Source organism: Amphibalanus amphitrite, unplaced genomic scaffold, assembly GCF_019059575.1.
Source record: "Amphibalanus amphitrite isolate SeventyFive unplaced genomic scaffold, NRLGWU_Aamphi_draft 000488F_arrow, whole genome shotgun sequence".
Taxonomy (NCBI): domain Eukaryota; kingdom Metazoa; phylum Arthropoda; class Thecostraca; order Balanomorpha; family Balanidae; genus Amphibalanus; species Amphibalanus amphitrite.
In genome coordinates this window covers 76,700-94,833 of record NW_024881982.1, presented here as the reverse complement: position 1 = coordinate 94,833, position 18,134 = coordinate 76,700, and the positions used below count along the sequence as shown (strand labels likewise).

Below are 18,134 nucleotides of genomic sequence, written 5' to 3'. Positions count from 1 at the left end.
TGTCAGTTTTGTAATTGTTGCAATATCTCGGTAACTACTTGGCCGACTGCGCTGAAAGTTGGCATGTAGGTAGGCACTAGGCACCCACTAGGCACTGCATATCCATGTGCCAGAGTTGGGGTGCTGCTGCACGTGCGCACGTGCAGGGGTCGTTTCCAGATCTCGAGAACGGCTGGACCGATGGCGCTCAAATTTGGTGCACGGTTAGAGACCAGTTAGTAGGGTGCCGTGCACAAGGCAGTTGGGACCCATTTAGCACGTGCGCACGTGCAGGGTGCCGCTCCCAGATCTCGAGAACGGCTGGGCCGATTGTGCTCAAATTTGGCACATCGCTAGAAACTGGTCAGTAAGGTGCCGTGCACAAGTCAGTTGGAGGTATCCCCTCGAAATTTCGCACGTGCAAGACTCACCCCCTCGCTCGCTCCGTCAGTCGCCCCAAAAGGCGCTATACTGGTCCACTATCCACCAGGGTTTATTCGATAGGCAGTAGAAAACACCTTGGTTGAGTGTCGAAAAATGGCACGGAATATGGAGAACCACAATTATTTGATGAGTAGTATGGAAAGCAGGCATTATCCCGCGTAATTTATTGGAATAGCTGGATTTATCTGGCGTACCTAGACGCGAAATGAATAAACTCCAAGCAGGATAGTGGTGCCCTTACCTACCCCTCCCCCACTGCCACGGCCAAACTGTACCTGCCAGATCCACATCAATATTTATTTCAATTATCCTTCGCATTGTAGTTATTATGGCAATTCACTGTCATATCCCCTACCAACATTGCCAATCAGCGCACAGCCCTAAACAGGAATTAACGGTCGCACTTGCAGGAATCCATCGGCAGATTACAGGCTTCATCAGATACATATGCATGCGTATTGCGTTCGCATCAGTTAAAAAAGTAAACACTTTTCTGCGCAAACCTTGTTTGAAGTCTGGTCCGAACTACCGTCACCGATAATGTGAGATTACACACTCGCTATTCAACGCCCCTGGGCCGTCGCCCGAATTTGTGTCACCGTTTGTCACTGCAGAGGGGCGTGCCTCTCAGGCGTGGACGGCCTGAGAGGTGGTCGGCCCAAGTCATCCCTCAGATTCTCTGCAGTGTGGGTGCAGATCGATCCTTCCATCGTCACTTGTGACCTCGGGCCGCGGGTCCTCAGGTATGGCGCAGGTCGGCGTCGAGTCCTTTAATGTGGGCGCAGGTCGGCGTCGGGTTCTCAGATGTGCGCGCAGGTCGGTCCGAATCGTCCCTCAGATGTGCGCGCAGGTCGGTCCTTGGGCCGACACCTGGCACACGGTGTTGGGCGGACAGTACTTGCCCTCGCACGTCCCGATAGCTGGAACAGAGGTCGGCGTCAGGTGGAGTACGGTTGTCGGCGTCAGACAAATAGAAGCCGTCCTTGGCGGTCTCAAATTGTCTACGCAGTGCATCGTAACTTATTTTATGTAGCACGTTAAAATATATCTGAATACTGTGTGGTTATTATTGAAAAGCCTTTACTTTCATTTCATGAAAGTAATTTTATAAACTCGAAATTAAATTTTAAGACTTAATTTGGTTTCAATGAATCAAGCATCAAGATGGGACGGATATGGACGTTGGACAGGCCCAGCATTTACATTAGCTGGTCAGCTAATAACCACAGCGAAGCCGAAGGTGAGGTCTGTCTTCTCTGAGTGGCGTACTCACGTTCTCCCTTGCGGCAGAGCGCTCCGTCGGGCGTGTCGATACAGTTGAGGCCCGGCTCACACTCGCGCACCTCGCACGTGTTGGGCAGACAGATGGGCGAGCCCTGGCGAATGTAGCAGTTGGTGCCGCGACGGCAGAAGAAGCCCTCGCACGTCGGCACGTCTGTGTGCACACGGCCAAAGTGTCGCGTAAGGTATATGTGTCGGATTTCTTCTCCGATGTGTGAAATGATCGATCATCGATGGTCGTTTTTGTGTACCATGGCGCCAATAAAAATGGAGGTGTGAGGGAAAGGCTGCTTCGGTTTGTTTCATTTTCTTTTTCAGCAAGAGACATCGTCCAGCCTTGAACATTATGTTGTTTTACATTGCTTATTTAAAACTACCCCTGGCCGGTTCGAGAAATCAACGTAGTTACTCGCACTGTTTATTTGTTTGCATGTCTATGCACCATGGAGGTATTTGTTCGACGTTTGCGTTCATCGCCTCTCACCTGGCACACAGTCGGGCCCGTCGGGCAGCTCGTCACACTTCTCTCCTGCAGCACACCGGATGTCGGCACAGGTCCCTGTAACCAGTCACGACGTCAGTGTGTCGCACAGGTCCCTGTAACCAGTCACGGCGTCAGTATGTCGGCCCAGGTCACTGTAACAGTCACGACGTCAGTGTGTCGGCACAGGTCCCTGTAACCAGTCACGGCGTCAGTGTGTCGGCACAGGTCCCTGTAACCGGTCACGGCGTCAGTGTGTCGGCACAGGTCCCTGTAACCAGTCACGGCGTCAGTGTGGATCGGCACAGGTCCCTGTAACCAGTCACGGCGTCAGTGTGTCGGCCCAGGTCCCGGTAACCAGTCACGGCGTCAGTATGTCGGCCCAGGTCACTGTAACCAGTCACGGCGTCAGTGTGTCGGCACAGGTCCCTGTAACCAGTCACGGCGTCAGTGTGTCGGCACAGGTCCCTGTAACCAGTCACGGCGCGGCGTCAGTCCCAGTCCACGGGAGATCTGTCCTTGGTCGGGACAGGCACAGAGAGGCCGAGTCTGTCACATCGTCACAGGTTCCTGTGGCCAGTCACGGCGTCAGTACCTATGTCCGCACAGGTCCCTGTGATGCACACCTGGAGAAGCTGCCCTCAATCACAACGTCAGCCCCAGGGGATACCCGTCCACAGACGGGTCAGGCCCGGCCAGTCCAGCATAGCCCGGCACCGGTGGATGGTGAATGTCCACCCACCCCAAGGATATCCCAAGAACTCACCCCTCCCTTTAGCGACATTCCATTTCGATGTTCATTCACGTCCTATCCCTGTCAGATGGGTGTATGAAGAGCGGAGTAGGTGTAATCAGTTCGTAATCGGCTTATGCAGAGCTGTACAAGGGTGACTCATAGTGGACTCACTGGGCTGACACTCTGGCCCGTCAGCGGTCTGGACGCATTTCTCGTTCGGCTCGCACTTGATGTCCTTGCAAGTCAGCTTCTCTGAAACACAGGCAGTTACCGGATCACTGCAGTTACACCACAATCATATAAATAGCGCTGTCTGGGCGATGGTGTCAGGAGCGGAAGTGACGAACCCGACTTGCGGGAATAAAGCGACTTAAAACGAAGGCATGAAGATTCGGTGCGGGTGGTGATTCCGTGTCAGAAATCGCGTAACGCTGGCGGGGATCAGGGCAAAAGTGAACTGTTGCTCATTTCCACGGAATTGTTTTCATCATCACCTGAAACCAATAAACGTGTATGACATGGATAATCAGATAGGGGTAATCTCAATGAGCCAGCAACTGGGGCTGGCTCATTGAGTTTAACTTTTAAAGTCAATGCCTTTGTTTTTCTTCCCGCGAGAGGTTTGACTCGGAGGTGCCTTTTGAGGTACGTACCTCCTTAAAGGGACAGTATCACCATTTTGATGAAATTTGACATTGCATAGGCCCCACCTTTCTGGTCCGGGAACTGAAGACCGATCCTCGAAGCTCCACACCGTTATCCCGCTATCGCCGCTCAAAGTACGAAAGGTGTACTACACTTTGAATCGTGCTTCACTATCTTCACTGTTTAAATGTTTGCGCCGTTTTGAATTGACCGCCAGTAATAAAACTTTTACCCTGGTCATTTCATCAAATTTTATAAAGCCAAAACGTTTTTCGCACTTATTCATCACCGTTAAATTCATTAAATAGTCGTAGGCAATTTCCGCTGTTTCCTTCGGATTCTAGCGGCTCAACAAAGGAATTCCTCCAGCTTGAATCACAATCTCCCTCCAATGTATGAAGTATATGTATGACGTCATCTGATCAGTCTCGATCTCAACGACAACTCAATCAGAAGAGCGGCCGCGTAAGCGTAGCGTCAATATAATGTATTATCTGCGCCAGTTCTGTAGTAATTTCGCAGGCTTCCAAAGTGGCGGCCATGCTTGTAGTGGTGGTTCGCTCATGAAAATGACTCGCTCATTAATATACATTCTTGGACGATACCGCGAAAACGAAATATTTCTATCGAGAGTTTTCAAAGGATTTCATGCACGAGGCCTTGGCCGAGTGCATGAAATTCTTTGAAAACTCGAGATATAGAGGATTCTTCATGGCTCCGAGTGGAAGATAAGGATATCTTTTCCAAGCGGGTTACTGAAAAACCGAGCGACGAAGGAGCGAGGTTTTTCTGTAACACGCGAGGAAAAGATATCCTATCTTCCACGAGTGAGCCATGAGGAATCCTATATCTTTCTATGGTGAGGTTTATTCTTGATTAATAAAATATTATATTTAAATGTATTCATCCATGTGAAAATAGATTCAGAGTAGTTTGTTCTTATTTCATAAGCTTCATCCATAAACAACCATTAAAAATGTCGTTCGGTTATTGACCCATCATCACTTGAACTCTTGATTTTTCGTTATGAACCCTCGAGACCTTATCTTTGCATCTCAGAGGGATGCAGAGATAACAATTTCTTATCTCTGCATCTCAGAGAAGTGCGAGATAGAAATATCCCTGCACTGTAGACCCAATGGCAAATAAACCTCAACTAGAAAGATAGAAATATTTCGTCGCGGTAGAGTCCTAGATATTATTTCCTGTATGTTTCTTTATATCGTTCGTTATTTGCTTAAAAAGGCCGAAATATGCATAAATAAAATACAGTAACATTAACTACACGTTAAATACTGAAATACTGGCAGTTCTAATTACTTAACAGTTCAGCAAAGCTTACAAATTTTCTTTAAAACCGAAGCCCTTGATGAAATCAAGCTATCCAAGAAAACCATCCAAGAAAACGTCTCGCGCAAAGTTTCTTGGATGGCTGGATTGCATTGCAAGACTGCATCAAACATACAGGAAAAATTTTTTTTTCACCGAGTTCGGTCCTCAAACTATGTTTTTCTGATTCAGAAAAATAAGAAATGCTAGTAAAAAAAAAATCAGCTCCATACATTGATTTTTTTTTTCGATGACACTGTCCCTTTAAGTGGACTTCAGTCTCTGAGGATGACGTTTAAATGCAATTTTGTTTGAACACATTGCATTTTAGGAATGTTTGTCGTGAGAAATTAAATACGCCACACGGGCTGACCTTTGAGATTGGAACATTAAAACTGACCGTACCTGCCTCCTTGGTGCGGTCAACGCACCAACCTCCTACCCCACGTTCCTCGTTGGGTTGGGAGGAACATCTGATCTGATCTGATCTTTAGAACTGATCTATAGATCCTTCACAAACTGCGGCTACCGCGCTCTTTGCCAGCTGCGTGGGTACTGGTACCGAGTGTGTCGTGCAGAAGGATGCTCAAGTGACATGGTCATTCTATCGATCACCTGAAGGCCGTCGGTGGCGGAGTGCAGTTTCCTGTGTCACTCACTTGGGATGCAGGCCTCGCAGCGGCACTCCCGTACCTCGCACGTGTATCTGTCGCCGCACGTGTTGGCGACACACTCTGCAAACAAACAGGCCTCGTGTCATCCAGAGGCGCCGCTGAAAGAGCCGCCCGCCACCGGGCGCAATGCGCCGCGCAGTTAGCTGGGAAGAGATTTCTGATTTCTAGACTCCTGCACCAATATCGATCAGAGGTCAACGATAGATATGCGTGGACAATTGATATTCCTTTACTTTGATGGGACAAATTTCGGTATACCTACCGTTCTTAACGCCTGGTTCGAAATGCCCATGACATGTTGACATTTGACGCATCATTAGCAGCGTTGATATACACCACATGTCACCGGCATCCTTATCTCGTGCTTGCGCTACTTTTGGATCGTTGTCATCAATCCAATATTGAAACGCTTATTTAGAAGGTCCAGATATGACAGTCTAACAGACCGCAGAGCGATGCCTATTGCCTACCGTTCGGCGGTCCAACTTGCACCAGGCTGATCCGTTCATGGTGCTCGGCCGAGACGGCGCAGACGAGACTGGCCAATAGCAGCTGGCGCATGGTGTGGCGCTGGGGAGTCGGAACAGTCAGTACTCGGTACCAGCCAGACCAGCAGCCGGCGCAGCGCACTGTGTTGCTGGGGAGTCAGTAGCTACTAGCTAGTGCCGATGAGTAGGTAGGGCAGCGGTGGGTGGTGTCCAAAATGTTCACATATAAAGCATTTAAACGTTAAATCCCGCATTGCATGGCATCGAACATACTTTATTAAAACAGAACATCGAACGCACAAAATATGAAATTGCTTCACCTCAAAACACAACATATCTATTTAAAGACAATATATCGACTGATAAAATATTGAAAAGCAAGATTTCGAAAATATGAATGATCAAACTCAAATTGCCGACCTGAGGCGAATTCGAATGGGGCATTCCCGCCTGAGCCAAGGGTCCGACTGTCGAGGCCAGGTTTGACGTCCTTGGAGAAATAATGTTATAGTTTGCGAGCTAACAGAGCTGCATCACGGGAAAATATACGATAGCTGTTTCACTCATTCAGATTTGCGAAGTCTTTCTCTCTAATAAGTTTTCAGAATTGACCTCAATACAGCGGTTTGGCCTTACTGCGCTTCTCTTAGCCTTCTGTCGAACGTCACTTGTCCACGCAACTAAGCATTGTAGCGGGACCTGCGAGATGGTTTTGAAAATTTCTTTCCGAAACGCATCTAAAACATGAATCCTGAAACTTGAAGCTCGAATTCACGCCGCAGGTCAAGGTCAGGTTGAAAATAAAATTGAGCATGGGCTTTAGCTTCCAGCAAAAGCGGTGTCGATGATATCGATTGAATATTCGAACTGCGTGCTGACAACGGATAAATAGGTCAGCTATTCCGTAAATGCTGAGCTCATCTGATATTGTAAGGTCAAATTCAGGTCAAAAATTTCAATGATTTTAACTGATTTAACCTTCGCCCCAGTGGGGGGGGGCATATGTTACCACCCTGTCGCGTTTTTTGCGTGTAAATAAAAAACCGCGGCGCGCAGCGCCGCGCCGCTTGGGGTAGCTTTTTGTACATCAATTTTGGACAATGTGTGAAATTTTTGACCCCAGGTCATGTCAGGTCAGGTCACCAGGTCAAGTTAACTGACCAAGCCTAAAAAGAAGTTTGCAATCGTGTCCAGCCTGCAGTGTTTGTCAGAAAGGTTTCAAACTTGGTGGATTGTATGATGTTATGGGCGCCTACAATTTGTATATCTCGGATTTTTTTATATCCGTGACCTAAGGTCAGGGCAGTGGCGTGACCTTACCATTATAAGGCAATGGAGAAAAATGAAAATGCCTCTAAATCCGTGTGTATGCATAGGAGCAGTCCAAATATTTCAGAATAGCAATGATTTGGACCACCCGTGACGACCAAGGTGTGTTTTTTGCTGATAGCCTCTAGAAAGGTCATCCGAGGTCATTTGAGGCTACAAACAGATTTTTGCCAATAACTCTCGATTGGAAAGAGATAGGACGCTGGGGATGGTCTCATTGTGTTTGTCTTATTGAGACGCATCGAATGATATGCAACATGACCTTTTCCGGTCAGGTCATGACCTTGACCTGAGGTCAAATTTTCAAGTTGACCTTTCAAGGTCAAATTATAGTTCATTCGACGCGTCTCGTCGAGAGGAACACGATTCTGGCAATAGAAATGTCCTAGCTGGTTTAAGTCAAAAGTTATTGTCGAAAAACACATTTCGTAAAAACAGCTTTTTTGGGAGTTTTTGCCCTCTGGAGGCTAAACCGTTGACCTGAGGTCAATTTTGATGATGACCTTACCAAAAGAAGAGTTCAAAAGCTATCGATTGCTTTTTATGCGTTTTTCTAGCTATCATAGTTCCTGAGATAATTGCATGTTTTCTGAGAAATATAACGACATTTGGCAAATTTTGACCTTTGATGACCTCCAGTGACCCCAATATTGCTCTAAGATGAAAATGACCTAAATACTTTCAAACGTACGCATTGAGAGCTATCGACTGCTTTTTACCGCATCTTTCTAGCCCTCTTAGTTTTTGAGTTAGAGGTGGGTGGTAACATATGCCCCCCCCCCCCCCCCCCACTAGGGCGAAGTTGGCTGAGACCGCCACTGGGGCGCGGGTTAAATGTCATCTGACCCATTTTCTGGCCGGTCTTATCAAAAGGGAAGTTTTTTGCGTCGTTAAGGTATTTTTTAAGATTTCAAGATCAGGCACTGACCTCTGGTTAGGTCAAGGTCAGGTTAAAAAAGTTCAAATTTTTAAGTTGAAAATGAGGTCTACAAAAGGGTGTCCATCAGTTGTAGATTGAGCTCAGTAAGTTAATGGTGTGATTCGTTTTTCTCCGTTCATGATGTCTGTCGTCTGACTTTATGACTTCAGAAAAATGGCAGTGAAGTACTGACACTTATTTGCTGACTTGGACGCAATATAAAATTTTATTTCTTTTTACCTAAACTGTTACGAAGTTACATCACAAAATTGGCCATAACTTGAAGAAATTGACAAAACATTACAAGAAGTTAACAGCAATCGCAAATTCACGTAGGAGAAGTTACAAAAAGCTTCCAAGTGGTTGCCTCATAAGTCCTCGAACAATCGCGATTAGTCGACTGGGAGCGGGGGAGGGAGGCGTTAACCCTATTAGTGGCAGGGGGGTTGTTTTCATCCACCCCTCAGGTTTTTCGGGAATATCTCCGAAACCGCTGAAGCTACGATGCTGAAATTTTCTGACTTTTCCTAAAACTAAATTGGGCACATTCCCTGAAAATTTCAAGTTCAAAACTTTACCAGGGGCGGCTCCAGAGCACTGGGAATTGGGGGGTCCTATTCGTGAAGCGAGTCATTTGGGCGAAGATCACGATGCTGATGTATTATAACTGTATGCACCAGTTTTACGAACAGTGAATGAAAGATATCATGTGATAACATATACAAAGTTATTGTGCATCCTCTTTTGACACGTTTTTGCTATAATAGGCGGATCCAGGCGTCCAAAAAGGGGGGTTATGTTTTACCTCCCAACATAGGTGCCCTGACACCGCCTATGCATGACCAATACAATTGTAGTCGTTCTCTCATAAGAAAATTGTAACATAACAAGACCATTACCACCCTTTTTAGAAACAGTATTGTTAATTCCCTGGAGGGATCTTCTGGTACTGTTAATTATAAATATATAGTTTCTTTATATTTTCTTGTAGTTGGAGTCTTCTTGAGTAATAGAGAAAGAAAGGACATCTTCTACGGGGTTTATTGCTTGAGTGACACTCTCATAGGCGGTATCTTAACGCAGAACATTACCGTTTCATTCGTGGTCACCAGCAATTCCTTATCGTAATATGCACTGTCTACATTATATGAATATTTCTCTTTAATGTTTCACATGTGCTATTTCCTTAATATTTTCCCCGTTACGAAGTTTATGTCCTCCTTACTAACTAACTAAAAACCTTGACCTTTCTTCCATCAAAATATTTACAACAATTAAAACACCTCGCTCGCGTGATCATTTCCGGGAGCGCTCTCGGTAGAATATTCAACACCCTCCCCTTGAAAGAACTCTTTCAACATTTACATTCGCAAGGTACCTACGACATGGCGTAGTGTAGCAATATACACAGTACTCAAACACAGCACTTATTACATTTTCACAAGTTTGGTAATCGGACGCTGCACTGTAACACCTCTGATGTTCAGAGTCACCGATCTCACTAAGCCGTCTTTTGACATCTTGACTGACTCGACCCTACCGATGGGCCATTGGCCCCGTGGCACACTGTCGTCAACCATCAATACCAAATCGCCAACAGCCAGGTTTTGTCTAGCCGTAGCGGTGCTGGTGGACCGCTGCTGGAGCAGTGGAACGTACTCTCGACGCCAGCGCTTCCAGAACACATCTGCCATATAGCTCGCCTGTTTCCACATTTTCCGTTTGTCATTTTCAGATGCAGAGAAGACATTCAAGGGTGTCGTTCCGGAACTGGCCCCGAGTAAGAGTATGTCGTTTGGAGTGAGGGGCGGAGCATCGAGGGGGTCACTCGACGGCGAGACCAGAGGCCGGCTGTTCACTATCGCCTCGGCTTCACACAGGAACGTTTGCAGCGTCTCATTCTTCAGTGTTTTCGCGTGGAGCATCGTGTCCAGAATCCGTCTAACTGTTCTAATCATTCGTTCCCAGGCTCCACCATGATGAGACGCTCCTGGAGTGTTGAACTTCCAGTCAATGTCGTTGGCTAGCATCTCCTTTGCCACCCACTCTTCCTTTTCCTCCAGCCGCTTCAGCTCTTCACGTAGTTCTCTGTGGGCTCCAACAAAGTTTGTTGCTCGATCTGATCTCAGGGTCTTGACGTTCCCTCTTCTAGCTACAAATCTTTTCAGCGCACAGATGAACGAGTCCGATGACAGATCCTCAGCCACTTCAATATGTATGCAGCGCACTGATAGGCAGGTGAAAATAACACCATATCGCTTAACTTGTCCTCGACCTTGGCTGACGTAGAAGGGTCCAAAGTAGTCTACCCCAGTTCTTGTAAACGGTCGCTCTCCCGCTGTGATCCTGTCGCCTGGAAGATTTGCCATCTTTTGTTTTTCCGTTTTCGCACGTAGCCGCTTGCAGGTGAAGCACGATTTAAGCACTCTCTTGACAGCCGATGTGCTCTTCAAAATCCAGAACCTCTTCCTTAGTTCTGCCAAAACATGCTGTCGGCCAGCATGTCCTGTTCGTCTGTGGACGTCCTCGACAAGTAGCTTCACATAGCTCGCATGACTCGGGAGAATGACTGGATGCTTAGCATCATATTCAAGAGCTGAATGTTGCAGTCTTCCGCCGACTCGGATGATGCCGTCTTCAAGGAAGGGGCTAAGTTTGCTGAGCTTACTTGTTGCACGAATGTCTTTGCCTGAGTTCAAGGCCACCACCTCCTCTGGAAACGCAGCGGACTGTATGCTCATCATAATAGCTCTCTCTGCTTCTCGGATGTCTTGAGTTTCCAGCAAAATCGTCTTCCTTTGCGTCGTGACTCCTTCCTCCTTACTTCGACGAATCAACTCCTGTTTCACCTTCAAGATCCACGCTACTGCTCGGAGAAGCCTGTGCCTGTCGCTGTAGTGTGCAGTGAGTTTCAGCAGTGGGTTTTGAAGATCATCTTCTTGAGTCGCATCATAAGCCTTCGCTGCACACACAGTCATCTTCTTGACCTCCAGGTCATCTGTCGTGTCTTGTAACGCTTGAGGCGTTTCTGGCCACTGAGTTTCGTTTTTCCAGAGGTATTCTGGCCCTGTGAGCCACCTTTCACTCTGAGTTCCTCTTGACACATCGTCCGCCGGATTTTGAGAGCTGGGCACATGCCTCCACTGAGCAGGGTGTGAGCCGTCATGTATGATTGCCAGCCTGTTCGCAACGAATGTGTGAAATCTTGTTTTGCGGTTGTTGATGTATCTCAACACCGTAGTGCTGTCTGTCCAGAAGAACTCTTCTACTTCAACCGACAAGCGCTCCAACTGGGTCTTCAATGCACCCAGGATCAGTACACTGAGTCTCACGCCTGTCACAGCGGCCATCAGTTCGAGTCGTGGGATTGTTACCATTTTCAGAGGAGCCAGATGTGCCTTCCCTTTCAGAAAGCTCACCTGAACGGCACAGGCAGCGTTCGCCAGCCTGATGTATGACACAGCGCCGTAAGCTGCCTCGCTCGCGTCGACGAACGTGTGTATCTGACAAGTGGTGACACTCCCAAAGTCCCTATGCTTTATGCATCGCGAGATGCTCAGACTGTCCAAGCCTTCCAGAGTCGAAAGCCAGCCATTCCAAGCTAGTTTGTCCTCTTCTTCCAGTTCAGCGTCCCAGTCCATCTGCTTCCGGGTCAACTCTTGCAGGAGACGACGTCCCTGTATCACGGTCGGTTCAGCCATACCTAGCGGGTCATATACCGAGCTCACCACAGAAAGCAAACCGCGTCTTGAGCAGGTCTTCACCTTCGCGCTCTTTATTTGTGGAGACAGCTTCAGAAGATCATGCTCTGGGTGCCATATCACCCCGAGCACCCTCTCGGTCGGCAGCTCATCCCAGAGGCCAGACCATTTCTTCATTTCAGTCGATCTGTCTTCGTTTTCGATGGCTTCTACCACGGCTGGGCTGTTCGATGCGAATTTAGTCAGATTGAACCCTCCCCGTTTGCACAGGTCCTTTAGCTCACTTGCTAGCGTGATGGCCTCTTCGTCTGTCGGAACTGATCGTAGCACGTCATCTACATAGAAGTTTTCATTGACAGTTGTCACGCACTCTTGCGAGAAGTCGTCACCCGCGTCGGCTGCAGTCTTTCTTAAAGCATAGCATGCCACGCTGGGTGAGCTTTTGGCCCCAAATAAGTGGACCGTCATTCGATAGTGACGAGCGCGACCACTGATGTCCCCGTTCTCAAACCAGAGGAATCTGATGAGATCTCGATTGGCTCTATCGACCTTCACTTGGTTAAACATTCCTTCAACGTCGGCTGTGACCGCCACCCGTTCTAGCCTGAACCGCAGCAGCACGTCCACCAATGAATTCGTCTGATCTGGACCAGTCAGGAGCATGTCGTTGAGTGATACGCCATTGTATCTTGCTGCGCAATCAAAGACAACGCGTATCTTGTCAGGTTTTGTCGGGTGATACACTGCGTGATGTGGCAGGTACCACACTCGTCCATCTGCTCTTCTCTGTTCTTCTTCCGGCACTTCTTCTGCGTACCCCTTGTTGATCATTTCTTCCATAAATCCTTTATAGTCCTCAGCAAGTTTTGCATCCTTTCGCAGTCGTGATCGGAGATGCTCCAGTCGGTTTTCGGCCATCTTCACATTCACTGGCATCCTCTCTGCTGGCGTTTTTGTTGGCAAAACAGCACTGTAATGGCCTTCTTGCATCTCCATTGAGGATTCAATTTTTTGAACCCATTCTTTGTCTTCCACTGATAGGCCTCTTCTTGTGCAGTGCAGTTTCTCCTCATATTCGCTGTCGTACATGTTACGCACCATTTCTTCGATGGACGCTCTCTCGTCTCTCACAGCGGCTCTACACACTGTGGTGTGCGACTTTCGTGATGGTGAATCAAGACCGCTGACCACCCAACCAAATCTAGTCAGCACCGCGTATGGGCTTCCGTCTACACTTGGAATCACTCTCACTGGTTCCATGGCTAGGAACGCATTTGCTCCCAAGAGCAATCCAACTTCACTTATCTCGGGCTCTGGTAGCTCTAAATATCTGAGGTGATCCCATCTTCTTACATCGTCTGTCTTTGGGTAGTCGCTTGGGTCGGCAGGTATATTCTCCAGGCTGAAGAGCTTTGGTAAGTCCATTCTGTTATCTCCGCACAGGTCCGTGATGTGAAGTCCTTCCACTTCCCGTGTTGGAATGCTGATGTCCTCCTGACCCACAGTCGTGATGGTCAGGTGCCTGCTGGGCTGTTTAATGCCGAGTTGATCCATCAAGCTTTCAGTAGCGAACGAATGGGTAGACCCACTGTCGAGGAATGCGAATGTCTTAATCTTTATGTTGCCGTTACAGACGATGACTGGGACCAGGGGTAGTGTGGGCCGATCTGAGTTTTCCGCTCCTGCAGTTCCGCACACTGTCGCACCAGTAGTACCGGTCCTCTCTTGTGGTGGCTGAGCTGTCTCTCTCGGTGGTCCAGTTTCATGGCCACTACTTTGAATGGCGAGTTCATGACGTCCTTGGTCTCGGTTCTCTCTCTGTGGGCGTTCCAGATGCATCGCAGTCGGATGACGCCTTTTGCATATTCTGCACTCAGCTCGTCTTCGGCAATCGGCGCTCATGTGACCTTGTCTTAGGCAAGAGAAACACAGGGACCTGCTCATTGCGAACGCCTTTCTCTGCTCCGGTGAAGTAGCTCGAAGCTGCTCACAGTCGGCTGTGACGTGCCCTATAACGTCATAGAACACGCAGGCTGCCTGATTCTGGGTTTGGGCGGCTGCAACAATGGGCCTGGTGCGCCTCACACTGCTGCTGCCTGCTCTGCCTTGGGAGGGGAGCACTGCGCTGTTGTCGCGACTGTACATGAGACGACCGTAGGTGGGATTGGCTGCTATCCTAGCCTCGTCTCCAACAAACTTCACGACGTCTTCAAACTTCACTTCACGTCCCTGCCTCTCTTCAATGTCATCAGCATGTCTCCTCCAACTGTTCAGCATAGTCTCCGGTAGCTTGCTGGTCAAAGATCGCATTGTTCTGGGATCTCCCATCATGTGCGAGGAAGAGCCGAGGGCATTTTTGCAGCTGAGCAGCAACAGCGCAAATCGGTCGAGCGCCTCGACATCGTTCGCCTTAATCGTACTGAACGAGTTAATACGATCCATGAATGCTGATGCTATATGGCTAGGCTGGCCGTACCTCTTATTCAGCATTCTTATAGCCTCTTGGTATCCGTTCTCCAGATACATGCAACTTGTCACTATAGCGTGCGGTTTGCTGCCCGGTGTCATGTGCTGTTCAAGATAATAGAGCTTCTCTTGTGCGCAATCCAGCTTTGAGGCTATCTTGAGCTGGAAGCCCTTCATAAACTGAGCGAACTCAGTCACGTCTCCTCCGAATTTCTTCATCTCTATGGTCGGTAAGCGCATCAGTGAGGCAGTTCGCTCGCGCTCTTGGGTCAGCTGTCTGTTGTCCGGCTCGGGGTTATCTGACGCGCCGTCGTCCCTGGCGAAGCTCACCCTGTTTGATGACGTGGCAGGCTGGTCGTCGATGACAACCGCGCTCGTTGACTTGTCTCCACCGACACCAGACTCCGAGGTCGGCACTGGACAACGGTGAGATCCTTGCGAGGTATTACATTCGTTGACTGCGGCACCTGCCATTTCTTGATCCTGGAAACATTTAATAGCCTGCTCTCTAGCGGACACTTCTGCTATCTTGGCTTCCAAATCTAGGAGTTCCTCTTTACGTTTAAGCTCGGCAACCTGTCTTTCTATTTCCTGTTTTTCCTTAACGGCCTTCAAACGTGCCAGCAGTCCAGCTCTGGCGGCAGCTTCATCTGCCTGTCGCAAAGTCAGAGACTCTGACGTCGTTACTCTTGTACCTGCTTGGGATACGCTGTCATTTGGCTCTACGTTGTCATGTTCTTCTAGAGCCTCTGCCAATCTAAGCCTAAGCTTTTCCTTATTTCCCTGGCATGACAAACCTCGTGCCTTTAACTCGCGCTTCAAGTCCTTGACGCTCATATTTAGCAGCATCTTGCAGCTGGTCTTATAGCATCATGACACGAAGCGAATAGCAATAAAAGGACATGAATAAGATTCGTAAATTACCTTGTAGGAGCGCTGATCCATCCGCATCACATCAAAATTGAGAACCTTGTGATGCTTGAATAGGTAGATTTTACGTGGTCATATCGTTCGTATTTAATATAATGAAACTATTCCTTTGTTATGAGCAAGGACAAAAACTTGGTAACTGTTAATTCCCTGGAGGGATCTTCTGGTACTGTTAATTATAAATATATAGTTTCTTTATATTTTCTTGTAGTTGGAGTCTTCTTGAGTAATAGAGAAAGAAAGGACTTCTATCTTCTACGGGGTTTATTGCTTGAGTGACACTCTCATAGGCGGTATCTTAACGCAGAACATTACCGTTTCATTCGTGGTCACCAGCAATTCCTTATCGTAATATGCACTGTCTACATTATATGAATATTTCTCTTTAATGTTTCACATGTGCTATTTCCTTAATATTTTCCCCGTTACGAAGTTTATGTCCTCCTTACTAACTAACTAAAAACCTTGACCTTTCTTCCATCAAAATATTTACAACAATTAAAACACCTCGCTCGCGTGATCATTTCCGGGAGCGCTCTCGGTAGAATATTCAACAAGTATCAACGAAAACCTTATTTACTATACTTTTTGTGTACCCCCAATCTCAATGATCTGTATCCGCCTATGATTTTTGAAAATGTATATTTTAAGGATCCATGTGAATTCCTGGTTCATTCTCTATCGATCGGCAAAAGTTGCGTTAAGATTGGTTCAGAAACCTGGCCGCGATAAACAGTCTAAAATGTATCTACAATTTGCCCGTTTTTACCCCCCTCTACCCCCTATTGACATTTTTTAATTTTTATTTTTTAGAAATGTAGATCACGTTGAGCGAAATCGAATGCCGTTTGAATTTTCAAAATCGGCCCGTTAGATCTCGAGATATCAGGGGGGTCGTAAACAGCCCCCCCCCCCTGCCACTAATAGGGGTAGCCAGGAGCCTGCCACTAATAGGGTTAATCACTCGCCTCAGCTAATGGCGAGTTAAAGGGACTATCCCACCTTCTAAAATGTTGTTAAAACCAGTTAAATTGTGCCCGACTTTATAGATTGGATGACCAGGAACACGGTTCTGGCATTTATTTTTCATTAAACATCTTAGGCTTCCCATATTCCAAACACAAACTTTCAAATATGTGACGTCACAGCCCAAAATTACCTCCTTCCCCAGGCCACATTACTGTCATAAAGCTGATTCTTTTTACTCTGTAGGCACCACAACAAAGTTCAGACCAAGTTTTAAGCGATTTTTCAACGAACAAACCCATTTAAATCAGAATGACTAAACGAGGTGACGTCACACTAACGGTCGCTCCATGTTGAAGATAGGGCCTTGCGCAAGGCCCATTTTCAAATGAAGGGAACGAATTTCTTCAACACCAAGAGGCCGCGCGGGGGTTGCAACCTAGATAGATAGTGGTTTCTGAACCTCGCCGCAAACTTGGCTATCTCAACTCAAACCCCATGTTAAAGGTGGGATAGTCCCTTTAATAAGCGCACTGCATTCGGCAGTTGCCTCGATCCTCGAGTCAGCCCTGCACGCAGTTCCTTGAACACCACAGTACGCATGATATCGTTTGTCTGTTCGCTGAAGAGGTTCCATGTCCGTTCCACCGTCCGGCGGTGAGTTCCCTCAGTCCGGAGGTGAGTCGTCACTCGCCACCGTCCGGTGGTGAGCCCGGACCGTCCGGTGGTCAGTCGCCACCGTCCGTTAGTGAGCCGTCACCGTCCGGTGGTGAGTTGCCACCGTCCGTCATTAACCCGCCACCGTCCGTTGGTCAGTCGCCACCGTCCGTTAGTGAGCCGCCACCGTCCGGTGGTGAGCCCGGACCGTCCGGCGGTCAGTCACCACCGTCCGGCGGTCGGTCAGTCGCCACCGTCCGGTAGTGAGCCGCCACCGTCCGGTGATGAGGCGCCACCGTCCGGTGATGAGGCGCCACCGTCCGTTGGTCAGTCGCCACCGTCCGGTAGTGAGCCGCCACCGGCGGCGGTGAGCTGCCACCGTCCGGTGGTGAGCCTCCACCGTCGGCGCCCGCTCGCTCACCTGCCCCGGTACGTTGCTGTGCGGCTCGTTGTGTCCACCTGGCCGAGTGGCGCTCCCTCGACTGTCGGCTGTGCACCGCGGCTGTTTGTCAGCGCTCACCTCTCTGACCGGCCTCACTGCTCGGGTGGTCGCCGGCGGACGGTGCTCCCTTTTATACCCCGCCGGCGGCGTCCCCTCCGCTGGCCCCCTCTGTGTGCTCAGTGCCTTTGCGGGCAGCTCGCGGCCAGCTCTGACCGCGGCTTATCCCCGGGGGAGCTGCGGGGAGTAATATACCGCCCCACGCTGGCCCGACGCGTCTGCGTGCCACATCTGCGCCGACAGCAGCGTCCCCCGCCCTTCTGAAGGTCGCCGGGGCGCAAAGCTGACCAAGCCACCATGCCCACGGGCGCGTAGATAGTTGAATCTGAAAATTATAGCGCTATGTTTCATTGGCCCCGCGACATACTGGGGACAACTGTAGGCGCCGATTGGCAGCGCAGTACGTCGCATCTAAAACCCAAACCTCAGCATCATCAGATTGCGCGTTTCACTTTGGGTATTTTCCAGGAAGACCGGTAGATTGGGAATTTCAGGTTAATTGGGGATTTCCCATGTACCTAGCCGTTAGATCTCATGACTCCCTCTTTTTTTTTTTTGCCCTTTAACTGCGAAGAATCATGAACTTTGGACAAAATGTTTAAGGTTCATT

The 18,134-nt window shown here is 48.5% G+C and overlaps 1 protein-coding gene across 2 annotated transcripts; it reads right to left on the bottom strand.

The window, feature by feature from the left end:
• Window positions 1–699: 699 nt before the first annotated feature.
• Window positions 700–15,522, bottom strand: LOC122392490 (probable spore coat protein DDB_G0283555). 2 transcript variants are annotated; one of them, XM_043387402.1, is made up of 7 exons: window positions 15,397–15,522; window positions 6,040–6,139; window positions 5,555–5,629; window positions 3,093–3,173; window positions 2,189–2,263; window positions 1,697–1,858; window positions 700–1,343 (listed from the first exon to the last, which is right to left on the bottom strand). In XM_043387402.1, the coding sequence occupies exons 1-7, from the start codon at window positions 15,421–15,423 to the stop codon at window positions 1,258–1,260; spliced, it is 606 nt and encodes a 201-aa protein (XP_043243337.1). In that variant the 5' UTR covers window positions 15,424–15,522; the 3' UTR covers window positions 700–1,257. The 2 variants fall into 2 exon arrangements, with proteins under 2 accessions (XP_043243337.1, XP_043243338.1); XM_043387403.1 differs by lacking the exon at window positions 15,397–15,522 and adding an exon at window positions 9,397–9,520.
• Window positions 15,523–18,134: the final 2,612 nt, after the last annotated feature.